The 21053-nt window shown below is 42.7% G+C and overlaps 1 protein-coding gene across 6 annotated transcripts in view; it reads right to left on the bottom strand.

The window, feature by feature from the left end:
- mylk4a (myosin light chain kinase family, member 4a) overlaps positions 1 to 19238 on the bottom strand; it is a 34571-nt gene extending 15333 nt beyond the window's left edge. For 3 of the 6 annotated variants that reach the window (XR_013964981.1, XM_080777329.1, XM_080777330.1), the window contains exons 1-4: positions 6570 to 7482; positions 3226 to 3366; positions 2155 to 2251; positions 229 to 619 (exon numbers count right to left, since the gene is read on the bottom strand). Coding sequence is in view for 5 of the 6 variants with exons in the window: in XM_080777329.1 (XP_080633455.1) it covers positions 229 to 619; positions 2155 to 2251; positions 3226 to 3366; positions 6570 to 7112 (1172 nt within the window). In the remaining variant the exon portion in view is untranslated. Of the gene's footprint in view, positions 1 to 228; positions 620 to 2154; positions 2252 to 3225; positions 3367 to 6569; positions 7483 to 18902 lie in introns of those variants that run through there. The other 3 variants (XM_080777332.1, XM_080777333.1, XM_080777331.1) reach the window with 3 other exon arrangements.
- Between the last annotated feature and the right edge of the window lie 1815 nt (positions 19239 to 21053).

Genomic DNA, 21053 nt, shown 5'->3' with positions numbered 1-21053 from the left:
TTCCTCAAATGATGTTCATTCATAACTCTTATGTACTAAAGCCGGAATTATACTTAGTTGGGCACGTGCATTGTTGGTGCGCGACACTGGGCACAGGTATAAATCAGGCTTGTGTTAAAGCCTGAGTATCATGCTTTAATACAGTATACTGGAATCGTAGAAGGACAGTACAGTAAAAGACAGAATGAGGTTAATAACTTTCGCTGTTGCGTTGAGTTATATAGGTACCTTGCAATAGGCTCTTTTTGGGAATCCTTGGAAGAAGAAGGCAGTTCTATGGATGATGCTTCCGGCGATGCTTTCTCCTCCTGCTCTTCCGATAAAACCTCCTCTTTCACCGAAATCACGTCCTTCTCTTCAGGCTTGGGTTCGGTCTCTCCCACACCATCCACCTGCGGCAAATCTTCCTTCTCAGACTCGGGCCCAGAAGCCTTTGTGTCTTCAAGGTGGAAGTCCGGTAAGGCTGGGCTGGGGGCCCCGAGCTGTGGCTCCCCAGGGGCCCCTCCAGCCTCCAGGTCCACATGTTCACAGGGGACCTGTGGCTCCCATTTCTCTTCATTCTCCCTGTTGAGCTTATGCACTTCCTCCAGGAGCAATATTTGCTTCTTCAGGGAGACGTCTACACAATGTCCAAACAGAAGTACAAAGGGTAAGACTTTATATTAAGGTATAATGAGTTATATAAGCCATGATAACACTTGTTATGAATGATTCTAATTATGCACAACAACTTAATAAACAACGTAATAAACCAGGTTTGTGAAGTAACCTATTATAACTTATAATAATATAATGTCATACATCATAATCCATTCGTCTCTAAACTCAGTGGAACAGCATATTAAAACTACCAGGCAGATAACACAAGTTGTGTCTATGATGCATTAAAATCACATTTATAATGCATTGCTATGCATCATAATGCACTTAACATAACATAACACTCATTATACATTTTATAAAGGGGTTAGGCCTATAGTCGTAATACAGACCACTCATTTCCACTATAACCAGCACTTTATAATACGTTATAAACAGTGTTAGAACTTGTCATACATGATAATATAAACATTTATAACGAGTGTTATTTCATATAGCTCCACTGGTGACTGTAATGGACACTTTTCCCTAGTGGAAACTGGAATGCAAAGGGTTGTCTAGCACAGTGGTTCCCAAACTGTGGTGTGTGCACCTCTTGTGGTGCGCGAGCGCCTTCTAGGGGGTGCGTGACATGAAAGGTGCTATGGTTTTATTTTAAATAAATATTAACAACATATGCCAATATATGGCAAGTATGCAGAATATATCCATTGCTGCATATATACAGTATGCCATATTCAGGTGCATATATGTGCAACAGTGCATATACTGTATGTGTATAGATAGGAAATATATGTCTCTATATAGCTTATGCAATTTTTATTTCCATGTGGGGTCAACTAGGTCGGGAGGTAACAGGGCGTGCATGGCCAAAAAGGCTTGGGAACCGCTGCTCTAGCAATTATTACCCTGACATTTTACAGCTTTTAGTTTAAGTTTAGTTTAATTGTGGCAAAACCCGTGTGTGTGTGTGTGTGTGTGTGTGTGTGTGCGTGCGTGTGTGTGTGTGTGTGTGTGTGTGTGTGTGTGTGTGTGTGTGTGTGTGCGTGCGTGCGTGCGTGTGTGTGTGTGTGTGTGTGTGTGTGTGTGCGTGCGTAGTCAATCTGTCTGCAATGACTCAAAACACTATCATCCTCAAATCACAAAATCACATAATTTGATTCTCGCGGGGGACGCTGGGGGCGTGTTCTCTCCTCCGCGTCACCAGTGCCCATATATATACCCGATCGTGTAGGATTCTGTATTCTGTGAGGAGTTTGCATGTTCTCCCCGTCTCCCCTAGGGTAGGTATACCCTCACAAAAAACATGCAGTAATCCTGGTCTCTAAACTGCCTCCCCCTGGCCTATAATGGAGGGGAAAGAAACTGGTTGAAATAAAAGAACATGTTCTTTCCAACCGGGGAAATTCCAGGTGAAAAGAACTTAGACTCCTCATGCATTGAAGGAAACATGAGGTCAGTCTGTTGCTCTCCCCAGGTTGGCAGAGGAAGTGTATAGAGCCCAGGATTTACATTAGATAATGCGAAGGGGGAAAAACAAAGAAAGGACATCACCTGCTGCATCTGGAGGCTTCTTCTTCTTTTGAGCTTTCTGGCCCTTGAGGCTCAAACAGGGCTTCTCTTTCCCCTCTTTGGGCTTATGCTCTTTGAGCTGTGGAACACACAATATGACAGACGGGAAAGGTGCCATGAAGCCAAATAGAATGGCCAGGTATGAAGTAGTGTTGTTTTCGTCGACTAAAACTAAGACGAAAAATGTTCGTCGACTACCTTTTTCCACTGAAGAAAACTAAATGGAAACTAAATGAAAACTATGCTATGGTGACTAAAACTAAGACTAAATATACTGACAATTTCGTCAACAAATAAAAACTAGATTAAATGTTAGGAAGGGACTAGTGGACAACAAGATCCAGTATAAGTCATTTTACACTTGGTTGCATGCTGAAAATAGCAAATCTACAAGCTACGAGCTTGTAGATCGGCTATTTTCAGCAAGTGTAAAAACAGTCCTTATGATGGCATCAATGCCCACCAAAATACATTTTAGTCGACTAAATCAACTGTAGATTTAGTCGACTAAAATCTCATGACATTTAGTCGACTAAAACTAGACTAACACCACCACATTCCAGGTGACTAAAATGTGACTAAAACTAAATGAAAACTATTCAAAAGACTATGACTAAAACTAAAATCAAAATTTGCTGCCAAAAACAACACTGGTATGAAGTCAAAGTCAGATGGCAGTGAGAATTGAGAACTCTCTCTGTGTCAGGATGCATTACTTTGATGTTTTGAATTATAGTTGGTACGGTCATTTTTCTCCACCACCACCACCACCGCTAACAAACGATTTCGGGGCAGATGTTGAAGTTCAAATATGGAAAACCATTTCGACACAACGCTTCTGGTAAAGAAACGTATATAAATCCCCCCAAAAAGTGATGGTATCCCTTCAAAAGAAAACAACAACCAAAAAAAATGTTTGGGTGAATTTGAGACCAACCTGAGAAAGGATGTGATCAGCACAGGACACGGGACATGACGAATACAAAGGAGTACATGAACAGACAGACAAAAATGCATTAAAAAGGTGCCACAGTGTGAGCGAGAAAAACCTACAGAGGTTCCACGTTTACGGGAGGAGAGGAAAGGCTTTGGTCCATGCCGGTGTTTGGTCTTGTGAGAAGGCTCTGGAGTACTGGAGAACTCACATGCAGAACTTATCTCTTGAGTCCCTTTGGCTTTAGTAGAGGTAGGTTTCTGTTAAAGAGACAGATGGGCAATGCTTGGTAGTGTTTGAGCCATGCACATGGGATGATGGGACAGTTATGTGACATTTAGTAGACAACAATGAGTGTTAGTCAGGTTGACAGATGGATCAGATGAAGGTTGTTAGAAACAGATGGAAATGGAGAAAGAAAACACAATGTTAATCCTGGTCTCTAAACTGCCTCATCCTGGCCAGCCCGGGGCGCCTGGTGGAGGGGAAAGGAACTGGTTGGAATAACGTGTTCCTTCCACACGCTATACGTCCAACCAGGGAAACTCCCCCCTGTCAGGTGTAAAGGAGCGACTTGGACACTCATGCATGAAGGAAGCATGAGTTCAAGTCCGTTGCTCTCCCCAGTTTGGCGGAGGGTGTGTAGAGCCCAGGATCACATTAGATAATTGACACAGGGGTGAAAAATGGGTTACAAAATTGTGGGATAAAACTTATTTAAAAAAAGAATAAAAAGGAAAACACAATGTTAACTAGATTGACAATGGAATGAATACATGGGTAAAATAACAAAGGAGATAATCAAGGGCAACGTCCCTGTAATTGTCTTGACTTGCACAGAACGGTGCCCGGCTCTCTTCTCCATGCGTGCATACAGACTAACTTGGACCATGGCATGCGCTTGATTATTCATAGCAGATGGATAGACAGACTGGGGCAACGCAGTGAATTTATAGCTTATCACTTGTCACACTCAGCAGTGGAATGCAATGCTGACCGACCCCCTGGACGGAAAATATTGCAATAGAACATACGCAGTTATTCGACTTTTGAAAGCAGAGCTGAGCAGGACTCATGGAAGAACACAACCTTATTTGAGTAGGTCAGCATGGAAAAAAACAAGCCCTCTTGAACTCAGGGAGTCTCGCATTAAGCTCTCTGAAAGTTGTTGTGTGGTAAACACCGGTTTGCAGAGAGGCCGGATCAGGGCGATGTTTTGCAGTATGGAGTTTCCACAGTAACAACAGTTATGGGTGATTTTATGCTTAGCCGCCTGTCGGTGCTCTGCACACAACAAAGTATATCAAGCCCTTTAGTGCTTTCGGGGGGGACAGGATAGGACAAATCCCTGGATGGGAGCTGCGTGGCAGCTAAAGTAACAGATGTCGCTCCGCAGACATCTCACACCTCTGGAGGGCGGAGAGAGACGGGACTGCCCCTCGACGGCGCTTCTAACGCAACAGAACATTCCGTGAAATCCGAGACGCCGCCGTCACATTACTACTGTATGGAATCATGGACTGTAACGGCAATAACATGGCCACGAGCTTTTTTGTCTGATTGTTCAGCATGATTAAACTTTTTTTTTTACACTATTCTTTTCTTGACGTCTCAGCCACACCGCATTGTATACGTGATGCTTGCAGGCTGCAGAGCCTGGCCGGGGGAAGGGGACACCACTCTGACATATTATGCAGCTATGTGCATGATGGAGTGTGTTGATGACTGACTTTGAGGTCTCTTTAAGTATAGCTTAATGCCCTGCAGTGCCAGAGTATCCTCTGACCTTCACAGAGCCCCCCTTCTATAGCTATTGTTCACGTCTTCACAACAGAGCACAGGGAGACAATGTTGGGTGCCTGACTGTATCACTTTAAAATGAATACCACTTTACCCACAAGAAAGGCCTTTTGGCCTTGATAACAAATGGTTTAATCCCTTACAAAAGACAACACACGCTCTGAAGCTATTCACAGATCAAAACATTCCTCTCTATACTGTATACACATGGGACACACCTCCAGTATATTAGCTACTAACATCTGAACGCCATGTCAAAAATAGATTCAAACTTGTCATGGTCATGGCAGGACCTCCAATAAACGTTTATGAATAGCTTCTTCTGCAGACTGCAGAGAGATCCAGGCAGAAGCACTGACGGGGATGGACAATGTGTCGCAATGTGGTGTGAGCTTGTAGGTCATGGTATTCATGCACGACACTGGCGTAGTATTAAGTATAACCTAGGACTTTAACACATTTTACTGTGTAGATTGAAATGTGTGGATAGTTGAAGTCAGTCACGCAAATAAAGAGAAAGGTAGAGGGAAAGACTGAGTCATCACAAAACAAGCTGTTGACACTTGACTCCTTACGAGCAGGTGGGTTTAAGGCCTTTTGGCTCACAAACAACACTACAGCTGATCTCCGAAAGTGGCATTTCTAAACATGGCCACCCACATTCCACCCCTAGCCTCACACACACGGCCCTTTCATGATCTCCATGGGGACCCTAAGCATGCCTCATGGCCTGGAGGCCACATTGCGTGTGAAGGGTGTGCAGCGTATACAAACAGGAGTTAAAATGGAATAGGTGTGAAAAGAGTATTTGGCGCTGCTGCACAAACAATTATATAGTCTTTTCTTACAGTGTAAGACTTAAAGGATCATACAAGTGGTTTGCATGTTCAGGCCAATGGACTACAAGTCATGTACTTAATTTATATTAATGGTGACCCTTTTTTACAAACCATTCCACAGGTTTTTAGATTTTGGAGTTGCCCAGTTAATCATTTCAACGTAAATCTGCTTCTTCATGTCACCATAAAGAAGCCATGGGAGTTTTAATTTCATGTGCACATTTCAAATTCAACTGAATTAAAATATATTGTTTGCCAAACATTTAAGGCTATATTTTCAGTGCTGACATTAACCTGTGGCTTCCTGGAAAGTAGGAAAAAACTATGGGATTCTTTGGAAAATTGTCAAGCATAATGTGACTTGTACTTAATGGGCTAAACATGCAAATACACTGCCTGGTATGGTCTTAAAAGCATGAGCTGCAAAACTAAATCAATTTGAAGCTACTGTATGCAAAAGGCTCATATAGTCGATAGGTTACATTTTACGCCCGCCTATGGAGAGTTACAGGCATGAAACAAGACACTTTTTTTTAGTTTTAGTAAGTGAACTCTTCCTGAGTGCTCAGCTTTGCTGCTGTGATCATTTTCATATTCATTGCCAAGAATGTTAAATGTTACAAAATAAGAGCTAATGGATTTCAACTCAGCATCGAGAACCTGTCACTCCCATATCTTGGGACTGTAAATAAAACCCTAAGTATATTCCCCCGGAAGCTCTTCCCATTACAAAACATAGGGCATAACCCGTTACCCAACCTCATAATGCACATGGGGTCTGTATTCATACACTTGGGAGCAGAGAGATAATTTTGGAGTTTCACCTTGTCAGCTTTCTTGGGTATTGCGTCCGTAGACGATTGTCTCTTGGCGGTCACTTTGCCTTTTCTGTCTTTAGGCCTGGAGGCCTTTCGGGCTGCGGGACCTTTGAACATTAGCTCCATGATCCGGGAGCTCTTCACCGTCTCCCCGATGAAGCTGATCATTTGCTGCATGTTGAGAACCAGCTTCTCCATCCCTTCGAGTTTCTGAGCTTGCTGCTCCGAGCGCTGGTTCACGGCGGACATGATGGAGCTCATCTCCTGACAAAGCAACGTCACCTCTCCCCTGATGACGGCCGGTGCCGCGTTTGTCACGCCGCAGGGCACAACGTGGATCACCCCTTTGTCCCCCCCGACAGTCTCCGTGTCCTGTTCGATGTCGGGCCGTCCGTCTAGTCGGTTGAGGACCCTCTCCTGGATGTTGATGAGCCTGTCCATCTTGCCGCTCAGAGACTCAATGTGATTTTGGATGAGGTCAAAGCTCCCACTGTTGTTGACATCCTTCTGGTCGCCCATTCCGCCTGCGGTCGGAGAGCAGTGCAACATCTTGGAGCTCAGCTGGGCGTCAGGCGAGCCAGGATCACGTAAGGACACCCCGAAGTAAGAATAGTTCCTACCGCGTCCGGGAGGCCGCTTTTTGGGGGGGGATTTAGCCAGTTCTACCGATGAGCTACAAAAAATGCCACAGCAAAGAGAAAACTAAAGTATTTACCCACAACCCCCCCCGCCCCCCAAAAAAACAAGACACATAAAGGCAAAAAATCCAAAATCCACCAGGCCAGTAACACAGAAGGTAAATCTCTTGTCAGGGGAAGGTAAAGCCCTATAGTAGCACCTCTGAGCTCTGACTAAGTGGTCATCTGGTTATGGGATTGCCTCTGTTCCTCTCACCCCTCTATCACCGGCACCTGTCACTCTTCCCACTAGAAATGGTATTAAGAATGGGGGTAGGCCAGTCTTCTCTAAATGTAAACTGGCCGGCTTACGTCAGCAGGGGCCAAGAATTGGGGGCTGGACTTTGGCAATGCTTGTTGGGCTGTGAGACATTTGAGATCCTTTGAGTCTCATAAGCCCCTCCACTGTTGCCTGCCTGCCAAGTGTCAGAATGGCCAGTGTACACGCCGTGCCTCCTCCGTGTGGAAACCAAAGTGCAACATTGCCCCGCTCGTCCTCCTACTAGGCCTGCTGCATATCGTAGAAGGTATTGTTGGGTGTTTTAATTGAAAGCGGACACAGGTTTTCGGGGTACGTTTGGGGATTTTGAGGACATTTTCAGTAGCGACTCGAGATAAACAATTCATTCAAATGTCACACAAACGGCTATGGTGTTGACAAGAGGGCACGGGTATGAAGTTATGACCGCCATAATCTTTTCGGGATTGAACGTTACTCATTTGGCACTGTATGCACCTGTCTGCAAGCCGTTTTGCAATGGAAATCCCCTCCTGGCTGGTTCCCCGTAGCTGCTGAATGCCTGTAACTAGCACCTAGTAAGTGGGAAAAGTGAGGAAGCCTGCGGTTCCTGGCTACGGACTACTGAAACAGGAGACGGGCGTCCAGGATGATTCATGGTGTGTCTCTGCACTGACAAACACATCCAATGAGAGTCTCTGTGTATACTTTCTCATACACAGTTAAGACAGTTTAACTTAGGACTTGTAATATGAGCACAACCGCATATGTCTGATTTAGGTGCATGGGGGACATACAGTATGGGCTTCAAATCAACTCCTAAGATATCAAACATTTCTTAAAACATCACACCGTGTGAACTGAGTGGTACTCATAGTCATATACTGGTGCTCATTAACTAACACATAGGCACATAGGTGAACCAACACATGAACACGGACATTGCTGTTCCTTGGAGTGGTTGCACCACTCAAAAATACAGAATAGCTGGGGTCACAATGTTTTGGAAAAACAATAGATCTTTCCGCAAATCCGCGGGCATTAAAGGAATGTCACGTTATCAAGTGCAGCACTTGGGGCTGGACAAAAGGGACACTTGAGATAAGCTTGCCAGGACCGTGCCAACTCACGCTGTCTTTGTAGATTGAAGGGGGTGAGTGATGCTGATGAGGCATGCAGCTTTGTCAAAGGCAACCATGAGGCACGTTGCTGACAATGGGGCACGGCCTACAAAGACCTCACTTAAAATAGTCCAGCACTCACCTCACCTCACTACAGTCGCTGGAGGGCCATGGCTGCTGGGCTCACGGGCACAGCCAGGAACCAGAGAAGGACGGGGGGTTGTAGGTAGTAGGAGGATGGCATGGGAGTTCGGGGGGGCAACCGCAAGCTCAGGTTACTCGACGAGTCACGCCACCAGCTTTGATACTGCTCTCTTCTCTAATTTGGACAAGAATTAAGGCACAATGCTTGACTTTCAGTATTTGAAGTGGTTGATGAATTGGGAGGTGACATGCTGGATTAGAATTGACTTGAAAGTTCATTTGCGCGAGGCTGCCGAGGGGGGAAAGGGCAGGTGACCCCGACACGGCAGTAACAGATGGGAATCATTCACACGGCGGAGAGAGAGAGGGAGACACACACCTGTCCTGCAGGGTGCCAACTTCTGCCAAGAGATGACAGCGTGGCAATTCTAACAATGTGGGTCATTCACCTCATCTTGAGTTGCGTGAAATACAATATATATATATATTTTCCATTCAGGCTGCAGGTATGCCACTCTGACTTCATAATGAATGGAAATACGAGCCTACATGTGACGCACCATAACAGTTCATATCCAATGAAAGATATGTGCTGCATCACATCAGATAATCCCTACAAGCCTGGTAGCTTATTAGGGCTGCATGTGTTTGAGGTCATTATAAGCTCCAGATATAAACAGGCCATCAGTGGTGGGGCTCATTACACAAACCAAAGATCATGCTAATATCAGACACGTCCCAGTGCAACTCGAGCGACGGCGCTATGGCGGCCCAAAGCGTCTGCCCGCCCGCCCGCGGCCCACTGTCACCTTCGCGGGCCAAGCCGTGTGTCATGAAGCCGTGTGTCATGAAGCCATGCGCGGCTTCAGTGCACGCAGGTGGCAGCCGAGGAATCGTTTCCCGGTCTCTTAGAACACTAGCACATGTCTGAAGTAAAATCAGACACAAGTATAGCATGTGCTTAAATTCACATTTAGAATTTTTTTTCGGATGTCAAAAATGTCTGAGACGATGGAATGGTGATGGATTGATGATGGTCATGGAAGGGGAACCTTCTGAAAGCTTCATGGGCTCAAAGATAATCAACTTCAAAATCTAAAAGAAAAACGGTCAAAATGACCTCTCAGACATGCTAGTGTTAGTGCATGATTGAAATGTCGTTTACTTTAATGTGACATCAGAATTATTGGGGATGTCGAGAAACACTGAAACAAGTCCGCACACATGAACACTAGGATGGCCAAGGAGGGGATCATGTCGATGCAGTAACTTCATTGTGTGCGTGAGTGTGTGTGTGTGTGTGTGTGTGTGTGTGTGTGTGTGTGTGTGTGTGTGTGTGTGTGTGTGTGTGTGTGTGTGTGTGTGTGTGTGTGTGTGTGTGTGTGTGCGTGCGTGCGTGCGTGTGTTTGTGTCCTGATTGACCTGATTGGAATACTGTAGTGACTTATTTAGTTACTTTACATAGTTTTAAAACAGACAGCTCCTTCTGACACTAGTGGGCGGAATTTGAAGGAAAAAAAATAGTTATCAAACCGTTTCTCTCCTCTAATAGTAACCATACAATATGTGAAGAGAATGGACTAATGTTTTGTCTATTAATGCTTGCAATGCTATCAAGATACAGAGCTATCCAATATAATGGATATATAACACATGAACACACTTATAAAATGTAATTTTACACATTATCTTGACCAAAATAAATAGTCTGTGCTTGTCACGGTATCAGCTAGAGCGGTGGTTCCCAACCTTTATGACCCAAAAGAGAAATTAATATATGTCATTCACCCAACTCAGTGAAAATAGCAGATCTACAAGCTCAAAACGCGTCGCTTTGCGCCGTGTTTTGTGAGCTTGTAGATTGGCTATTTTCACTACTTTTTAGACATTTGTTTTCTATGTTGTGGAATTTCTTAGTTTTTAGTTTTATTTATTCAAGACATTACTTATAGATAAAACATTTAATTTGGTATTAATTCATGAAAACTTTTGCTTTTTTGGGGAATGCCTTTTGAAAATGTTTCAAATTAAAATAATAAAAAAATAATAAAAAAATTAAGGGACCCCAAAAGAAAGTGTCCGTGACCCACAAATGGGTCGACATGGCGAGACATGGCCAAAGCATTTTCCTTGGGGGTCCCCAGCCAAAAAACGCTGGGACCCCCTGAGCCATAGAGTGGTGTGACCTGTGTGGTATTGGGTTTGTTTGGCAGCCGGACAAGATTGACTGTTAAAAATGGAGCGCTACCCGCCTCGACCCCTCCCCCCCCACCGCCTTACCCAGAACACAGTGTCCTGTTATGTAGTGTTGCACCAGAGAGTGCTGTGGTTACATGGGGCTGTTCTGTGACCCTTCCAGGCTGCCAGTGCACAAAGTACTCAAATGTTTTACTTATTAACCCATTCTGACCTGAGATAAGATTCTAAAAATGTCTTATACATCCTGACAGTTTTCATTCTGACCTGAGATCAGATTCTAAAAATGTCTTCTATGTCAGTCGCTCTTCGATTTTTCAAAAATCGCAGACCTACAAGCTCGTAGCGCGCCACTCGGTGGCGCGCTATGAGCTTGTAGATCTGCTATTTTTCAATAGCTAAAGCACGACATAATGCTAACACCAAAACGGGTTTTGTCAAAAAGTCAAAGTATCAATACTGCAATGTAGAATTCTAAATGTATTTGAGCAAAAGTACAAAAGTATAGTGTCGTCAAAAGTACCAAAAAGAAAAGATCTGCAGACCGGCTATTTTCAAATGGCCGAAATGCATGTAGGGCTGAAGTGAATAATGTATGTTTTGTAATAATAATGAACATCTACAAAGTAACTAACTAGTAACTAAAGTTTTCAAATAAATGTAGTGGAGTAAAAGTGCAATATGTTGCATACGAGATGTGGTGAAGTAGAAGTAAAAGTATTGTACGGTAAATTGGAACTACTCTTACAAATACCTCAAAATTGTACTTGAGTAAATGTACTAAATGTTACTATATACACCCCTGTCCCTGTCCACATGTCCCTGTCCACATGTCCCTGTCCCCTGTCCACATGTCCCTGTCCACATGTCCCCTGTCCACATGTCCCTGTCCCCATGTCCCAGTCCCCTGTCCACATGTCCCTGTCCCCTGTCCACATGTCCCTGTCCCCTGTCCACCTGTCCCTGTCCACATGTCCCTGTCCCCTGTCCACCTGTCCCTGTCCACATGTCCCTGTCCACATGTCCCTGTCCCCTGTCCACATGTCCCTGTCCACCTGTCTCTGTCCCCTGTCCACATGTCCCTGTCCCCTGTCCACCTGTCTCTGTCCCCTGTCCACATGTCCCTGTCCACATGTCCCTGTCCCCTGTCCACCTGTCTCTGTCCCCTGTCCACATGTCCCTGTCCACATGTCCCTGTCCCCTGTCCACCTGTCTCTGTCCCCTGTCCACATGTCCCTGTCCCCTGTCCACCTGTCTCTGTCCCCTGTCCACATGTCCCTGTCCACCTGTCTCTGTCCCCTGTCCACATGTCCCTGTCCCCTGTCCACCTGTCTCTGTCCCCTGTCCACATGTCCCTGTCCACATGTCTCTGTCCCCTGTCCACATGTCCCTGTCCACATGTCTCTGTCCCCTGTCCACATGTCCCTGTCCCCTGTCCACATGTCCCTGTCCACATGTCCCTATGTATTCCCTTTTTGCTTCCTATATGATGAATTCCTGTTCTGTTTTTGAACTACATAGAAGTGTCTATTTGTATGTCTCTAAATGTTTTGATGAATTGAACAATGTGGACCCTGGTGGTTGTAAACAAGTGTAATGCTTAATTGGGTCGTCCACTCACAGTTAACAGTCTTTGTATTGAGTTTGTGCTTGAAATGTACTGTAATTCTACAAACTGTTAATAAATATTTCAATCAATCAATCAAAAAACCCTGTCCCCTGTCCACATGTCCCTGTCCCCTGTCCACATGTCTCGTCAAGTAAGATGTAAACATTGAGAACTGATTTGACGTGAGGGGAGGGGACAGAACAGATCAGATCAGAACACCCGAACATTTTCTAACGGCGAATAATAATAATACCGCCGTCGATCCAGAGCCATAGAGTAGAAGAGTTGTGACAAGTCAAAGATAGTAGAGAGATGGAAGACGGTGTACTGCAGTGACAGTGTATACACACCAGCGTCACTGACAAGCAAACTTACGAACTACAGACTGGCAGCCAAGTAGCCTAGCATCCTACTAGCCTTTATACATGTAGGCAGGAAGATGGCGCCCAAATAAGCCAAAATCCTACCGAACGTGTCACTACGCTCTCCCCCTATACCCCCCCCCACCACCATTCAGCCTGCCACCTCTGGCTGGCTGAATGGAAACCAAGGGACATAAACATGCATGGTGGCAATGAAAGGCAATACCAGCTAACATCTCAGGCATGTCGTACAGAATCAACATGGGGAGAGAGAGAAAGAGAGAGAAAGAGAGAGAGTGAGAGGGTTTGTGTGTGTGTGTGTGTGTGTGTGTGTGTGTGTGTGTGTGTGTGTGTGTGTGTGTGTGTGTGTGTGTGTGTGTGTGGATGTGGATGTGAACTGCAAGTCATAGAGTGCCACCTTGCGCGCCTGGTTGATTACTCAGGGCTTCTCAACCTGGGGGTCGCAACCCCTCTGGGGGGGCCGCCATATTATTTTGGGGGGGGTCCCCAGATTATTATTTTTTCGCAACTCAATGGCTGGGAATGGAAATTAAGAGTTTACATAGTACACATAGTCAATGCATAAACTTATGTGGTTTCAGTATTTATTTATGATGTATTTTCTCTATTGGTATTAAGATTATTGTAACGGTCAATTTGTATTGGGGGTGGGGCTCATTCTTTCTTTCTTTCTCTTTCTTTCTTTCTTTCTTTCTTTCTTTCTTTCTTTCTTTCTTTCTTTCTTTCTTTCTTTCTTTTAAACAGCAGATGGTGCTCTTCGTCCATGTGCTTCAGATTAGGTTTTGAGATTTCACAATTTCCAGTTTTCCAAGGTAGTGAAACAGTCTTAATAACGAGGAGCTAGTACTTATCTTACTGAAAGAACCTTTTGAAATGTCGATACAATGCTTTGTACAAACTGTCATTCAAATAGAGAATGATTTGACACTGTCAAGTGTGAAATGTAACAGCATCTAGCAATGAGGAAGCCATAAACACAAAGAGCAGGCCATGGCTGTGGATGTTCAATTTTATATACAATTTACAATGTATAGGCATTTAGCAGACACTCCTAATCCAGAGCGGTTTACAGTAAACGGGAACAACACATGGTAAATTGTAATACATCAAATACATGAAAATAGTCATCAAGAATCATACGTAAGCTAAGAACCTAACATCTGTCTAACAGTGGAATATCTATATAATGAAATCTATAAAGAGTGTCAGTGTTAGCTTAACTTGCCCAACACTGGTTTTAATTATTTATTTGGTGGGTTTTTTCCAGTAAGAATTGAGGCTCGAATACCTGCACGTATAGTGTAGTAAGCAATAGCTCTATTGAAGTTAATTGATAGGCCTATTAGCTATGGTTCACTGTTATCTGCAGTGTTGGGCATGTTAAGCTGACCCAACACTGACGCACGCACGCACGCATGCACGCACGCACGCACGCACGCAGGCACGCACGCAAACGTGAATTAAGCTCTTCACCATGTGAAGAAATCATCTAAAATGCCAAGAGAGGAATGGAAACAGGAGAGAGTGATAAGGCTATGTTTATGTAAATATATTTATACTTCAGTGCTGTGTGAATATTTAGACCCATTTGAATGTGCACGCTTTACTTTCACATGCACTGATCCTTATCGGCGACGGAGAATGAACAGCTCAACAGAACAGAAATAGCAGCAACGAGTATCCTACACTATACACGTACATATATGATTGCATGAGACATTCTGCAATCCCATGGTGGGAATGCAGGCACCCGGACTCATTTATAGCCATTTATTGTGAACGACTACCGTAGGTCGCAGATTACTATGAAAACCTGCAAAACCTGTCAGTGACTCCGTCATGCCACCATATATAGCCGTCAGTCCGTCACGCACGCAACCCTGTACACTCAAGACACTGCCCCAGCTGCCACCCTTAGATCTCCATATATGGAGCTGACCTGTTCTGACATTCCATTTTATGTTGGTCTGACCGTCCTCATCAAACCCTGTACACTCAAGACACGCTCCATATATGGCCAGTACAGAATTCATACCATGTTGATCTGACCACCGATGGCAAAGTGCCAGCGCTCGCCCAGCAGTCTGCTGTCACCCAGGCGGATGCGTGCAGCCGTGCACGCGACCTACCCCTTTAGGGCTACAAGCTCACAATGCCGAGCTTGTAGATCGGCTATTTTCAAATGGCCGAAATGTATATAGGAAGTGGTTATTTTCTTTTTTTGTTAAATCTACAAAGTAACTAGTAACTAAAGCTTTTAAATAAATGTATTGGAGTAAAATTTAAATATTGGCATAAGAGATGTAGTGCAATAGAAGTAAAATATTGTACATTTTACTAAAATGGTGTAAAACAAAGTAAAGTACCTCAAAATTGTACTTTAGCTTAAGTAAATGTACTTAGTTACTTTACACCACTCTAAGTACTAAGTAGCCATGTGTAATAAGCGTGAAAATGTACAGTGAGTCATTATGAGAGGGGTTGTATTTACAATACATGCATGCACATACCGTAATCATACTTTAGTTCACCAAGCTATAGAATGTCTCTCCATTCACTCATGGACTTATTCCAGAATCACATACTGCTGAACATGCATGTGTTGAGTTAACTAATTGAGTTAAATGTGACATTCGGATGGAGAACCTAATGTCCCATGATGTTAATGCTGTCATCCTGTTGTTGTGTAGTCGGTAGATACCACTGAATGGCACATTAACATGTTTTGGTCCATTGTTAATCGGTATAGACATTCAGGGACATTATCGAACAATACAGAATAACATACAACATATATTCAACATAGTTGAATATAGTTGACCTTCATTTTGCTCACCGGTTTAGTGGCCTTGTGGTTAGAGTGTCCACCCTGAGGTTGGGCGGTCAGGGTTTGATTCCCCGGCCGGGCCATACCAAAGACTATATGAAAATGGGACCCAAAGCCTCCGTGCTTGGCACTTGGCATAAAGGGTTGGATGCCCGCGTCAACATACCCAGGGGGCGTACTTGAACCTCAAGTTGTTACACGCTTTAAGGAAACAGGAGATGACATATGGCTCGTTGATTCCCAAGGCGACTTACTTACTTACTATCCATATTTATTTATAACAACACTGTATTTATATATAGGCCATATACTGTACACCAGTGGTTTTCAACCAGTGGTCCGGGACCACCAGTGGTCCTTGACTGGGTTCCAGGTGGGAGAGTTGGTAACCAAATGGACAAAATAAGATTTTAGTCTGAGAGGCTAAATCTCATCAAATGGTGGTCTGTGGCTGAAATGCCAAATAACTTTGGGCCTTGATATGAAAAGGGTTGAATATATATATATATATATACACACACACACACACACACACACACACACACACACACACACACACACACACACACACACACACACACACACACACACACACACACACACACACACACACACACACACACACACACACACACACACACACACACACACACAACCCAGTACAGTAGTAAGGTATATGAATAAACAATGCTATTTTATATGTAGAGACAAGGACATCCCATGGCGCGGAATAAAATGTTCTTATCTCAGATGAGAACCCTTTCACAACAGTTGCCATGGGTTTTCCCCCTGCACTGTATCCTGAAACTCGATGCTATAACAAGGCATATTTGACAGAGCACAATGTCCTTGCAACCTGCTGATTTCCAAGCTTTCATACCCAAGCAGTCACTACGTGACACCTTCTATGACGATGTGGAAAACAAAAGGCCTCACGAACAACAGAGGCGTCCACAGAGGTCAAGCGGTTATTGTGCAACTTTTTTTTATGCGTGTCATGAGGATTGTGCTCTAACCAAGAATAGTGACCTTGCTGCTTAATGTTCTAACTGAGAAGAGGTGCATGCAAAGAAACTGCTGAATTAAATGCAAGTGTTCCATTCCAAACAAATAGGCATTATAGGACCTCCGTAGACCACTTGGCCTGTGAAGTCAACAATCCAGCGAGGTGAATTTAATAGAATACTGGATAAATTAACAATTTCTGCATCTTGTGCACTGACATTTTTTCACTCTGTACTGCATTTACTACCCTGTCAGCAATCATAAATCTCTGCCCTGATGTCTCCACTGTTAAATCAGGTGTTAAGTGCCACTCTTATACAGTGAAACAGATGGTATAACTGATACTACACTACAGTACACAAAGATATGTGTGTAAATGTTGGTGATATATTAGCTTAATCATTAGGTACGATCTTCTACTTTCAGAAATATATATATATATATATATAAAAAATAATTAAAGGTAAAATATCTGATCTACAAGCTGTGATATCGCCCTGCCCTATTGCCTCATCAGCTGCTCTCTTTCCCTCTGAATAGAGTCCAAATAGTTTGTCAAGATCTCACATCACAAACAAATAGTTTTCAACCAGACAGGGTGGATTTATCATAGTCTCATAAAATACTGAAGAACTAACAATACCAGTTTATGTAAAATACTGTACTGTAACACATTATTAGACCACAACATCTGACAGTCTGACATGAAACTATAAAGGGTGAGTTTTTACAAACTATCACATCGGATTTTGCCGTGTACAATCCTAACCCTAACCCTGAAACATGGAAACTAGCCTAAACTGCAGGACTTCAAATGTAGCCTATAAACTCTAAAAAATATAAAAAGCAGCGGTGGTTATAGTTGACAAGCAGTGTTGGGTATATTACTTTATATTTGGAATATATTTCTTACTTTATATTTGGAATATATTTCTTATTACCTTAATTTATAAATATTGTATTACTGTCTGAGCAAGACAATATATTATTATTTGAAAACACGACTGAGAAAAGAAAGAGGACAAACACCAGACCTGAGAACTAGTGGACAGCGGATTGGCCGCTGCGCGTATAAAGCGCGACCCTCAATCACCCATTGGAATGCGAATGCATGCCTTTCAGCCTTTGTAGTGTACTCATCTGGCAGGTGGGATGACACATCTTAAAATTGTATTCCTTAAAACGCTACTGGCGTAGACCTACCCCATCCTACTCAGCTATGGACAGTTAACAATTAATACAGGAGCTAAATGTATTCCTTGAATTTATGGAAGCCAATAAATGATTTGATGACAAATTATAGAAAATACGTCATTCTTTCACTTCTGCAGTTGTCACAAGACAGAGCCACGGGCAACGAGACAGACAGACAGAAAGTAATGCAGTAATACAGAAAGATTTTTATACTATATTTTTAAACAATTGTTAAGTAATGTATTATATTACAAGTTACCGTATTCCGGTAATATATTACATAATATATTAAGTTACGTAGTGTTAGTTACCCAACACTGTTGACAAGTATAACATTACTACTACCACAGATGTACTGTATGCAATGGAAACCCATGCAGAATATATATGAGATGATATTTTAGCTGACCATTAGAGACTTAAAAACATGCTAGTCAGAACACTGTGCAAGATGAAGGCAAACCAAAAATGCACAAGCACTTTCAAATAATAATAAGCACGTTATGGCTTCCATATTTTGTCAAACAAATTCAACAAATTTCAGAAATTCACTAAAAAAACAATAAAAAAGTGAAAATAGACAATATACTATAGCTATAGCTCACAACCCCCCCCCCCCCCAAAAAAAAGTATGAAGTATAAAGTAGGGCTTGAGTGGTTAAATCAAAATGTAGGTTTTTGACACATACCCCAAAAAACGAAGGGTGCAGTGAGTCACAAAGAAAAATGTATGTACATTTTTGAAGTTGCTCGTTGAAAATAACAGATTTAAAATGTGAAATGTTTTTCCCCTTGCATTACCATGCTTGGTCTAATGGACAAAGTATAAATTATGCTCAAATAAGGGGTTCCCATTAACCACACTGCCAGTGTCAGCACGTGGCTGTAAGCGAGAACACAGACCTCTCAGTATTATCCAACAAGTCATAAACAATCCTTTTCTACCTGGGCGTCGGGAGCAATGGATGCTCTGTGTCGCGTCCGGTAGCAGAGTAAATCCCACAGCGTGTACCAGAAATAGGACGCTATCAGACGCATGCCGTTCGCTAGCCAAACGCCTCTGCCCTTCAGACAGTTCTCTGTGGGTTTCATCTCATTGTTGAAGCTTCTTCGTCTTTCTTCTACTACTAGACCCTCCATCTATATCCGTCTATTCCTGCTGGCTTACAACTCCCAAGGGCTTACGAGTGGAGTGGAGATGTTGGGAGATGTCAGAACACGCCGATTAACAGGTGTTCTTGAACTTCTTGGTGTAAGGAGGAACGCCCAAACATTTACACAAGCTCCACGGCTTATCTGTTATTTCAGAGTCATCGTCGTCGTCCCCCCCCCACACACACACACACAAACATGCACTGACCTATTTTTTTTAAAGTCTATGGCACTTACACATGCACACGGACACGCACACACAACTATCTCATCTCATCGCCAAAGGACAGGCAGCTCTTATATGACACAAGAGTGACAGGTGACAGTAATGGGTCTTAAGTGGTTGCACTGGTTGAGAACAAACCATAAAAATAAAAATAAACGTCACATAAACTTCACAGCAGCATTAATGTTGAGAACAGTAAGATTTAATACTGAACATTTAAGAGGGTTGATAAGCAATCTAGTCTGTCTGTCAGTGTGTAGACATTTGGATTGTGAGGTAAAGAAATAGCCCCGAGCTGGTACTATTAGATTACTGCTGCAAATATCACAGAGACAGACACTCGTGTGGGGTGTTCCTTCCAACTGTTTTGATTGGCTTAGAGGCCTCTACACTAGGCATTTTCTTATGGGATTGTGATTTGCATCAATAACGAGCATAATTATGTAGTATAATAGTATAGGCCTAGTAATTAGCCTATTGTTTAACTGACAATTTATTATGTTTTCAAAATATGTGATATTAATGATATTTAAAAAACAATGACATGTAATAACAGTATCTATTAACACCGTCTAATATAACAGTGTCATTTAACTCCTCACAAGGGATGAGTTGCACCTGTGCATACTCCCGGAGTGACATTTTGGTTAGCAGGTGACGAGTCTCTATGTGGAATGAATGAACAGGTGTTTTTTAAATTGAACTGAGAGAAAGAAACATCAAAAGTTGTTTGATGTTTGATGAACAAAGAAGTCTATAGTAAAAGACAGCTCTGTGTATCTATCTTAAAATCATGTTCTGTACTTAACCCAGCACCACTGTTGATGTTCCAAATTAACTCCTATTGTAGCCTACAACTTTCTTTGTGAGACTAAAGTTGGCATTCAAGAGGATAATGAATTAATATACATTAAAAATCTACTGTAAATTGTGACTAAACCCATTAAAGACCTGAGGCAGATTCTACAAATGTCAACTAACAGTTTTCTAAGAAATGTATGTTTCTATATCAGTGTCTCTCAAACCTTTTCATGTCAAGGATGCCCAAAATGGTATATATTTGGCCGCCGACCCCATCTCAAAATATTAGTGAAAAATGTTTGCTTTAAAAATTAAAATTAAAAGATATATATAATAAAGAACAATAATAAAGAATATATATATTACTATTTTTTCCAAAGATGTGCACACATTGTCACCATGTTTCAAAAATAGCAGATCTGCAAGCTCATAGTGTGTCACTTCGTGCCGCTCTATGAGCTTGTACATCTGCTATTATTGGAGGGAGGAATAGCCAAAGTATAAAATAATGACACATATCTTAAAGCTTAATTTCACTTTCATAACAACTTTTGGTCATTTTATCGTCTACTCAGGCTTATGTGAACACTCCAGACAGTTTTTAAGTTGCTTGATTCAATATATAGATATTCATTTTAGCTGCCCCAGCCCCGCCCCCTTAATTTAAGGCGTCGTAATCAATATGCCGATTATGCATAAATATTGCGATTATCTCAAATGATGTCAATTAGGCCATTATGTAATAACTGTGACAGTGACACTGTGTCCACACGGTCTTCCTTGTGGATCGTAGTAGACTTCTCAGGTTCTTGTTAATCCTAGACTGCATGCCACATTCTATTTTGGGCGCCCCTTGGCTTGACCTTCCAATCATACAGTAAGTCTGATATAGTGAACATATTCAAAACAATATATAC

This window comes from Protomyctophum bolini (assembly GCF_963924005.1).
Source record: "Protomyctophum bolini genome assembly, chromosome: 12".
NCBI classification, from domain to species: domain Eukaryota; kingdom Metazoa; phylum Chordata; class Actinopteri; order Myctophiformes; family Myctophidae; genus Protomyctophum; species Protomyctophum bolini.
The sequence above is the reverse complement of the archived record's forward strand: the minus strand, read 5'-3'. Positions and strand labels throughout refer to the sequence as shown.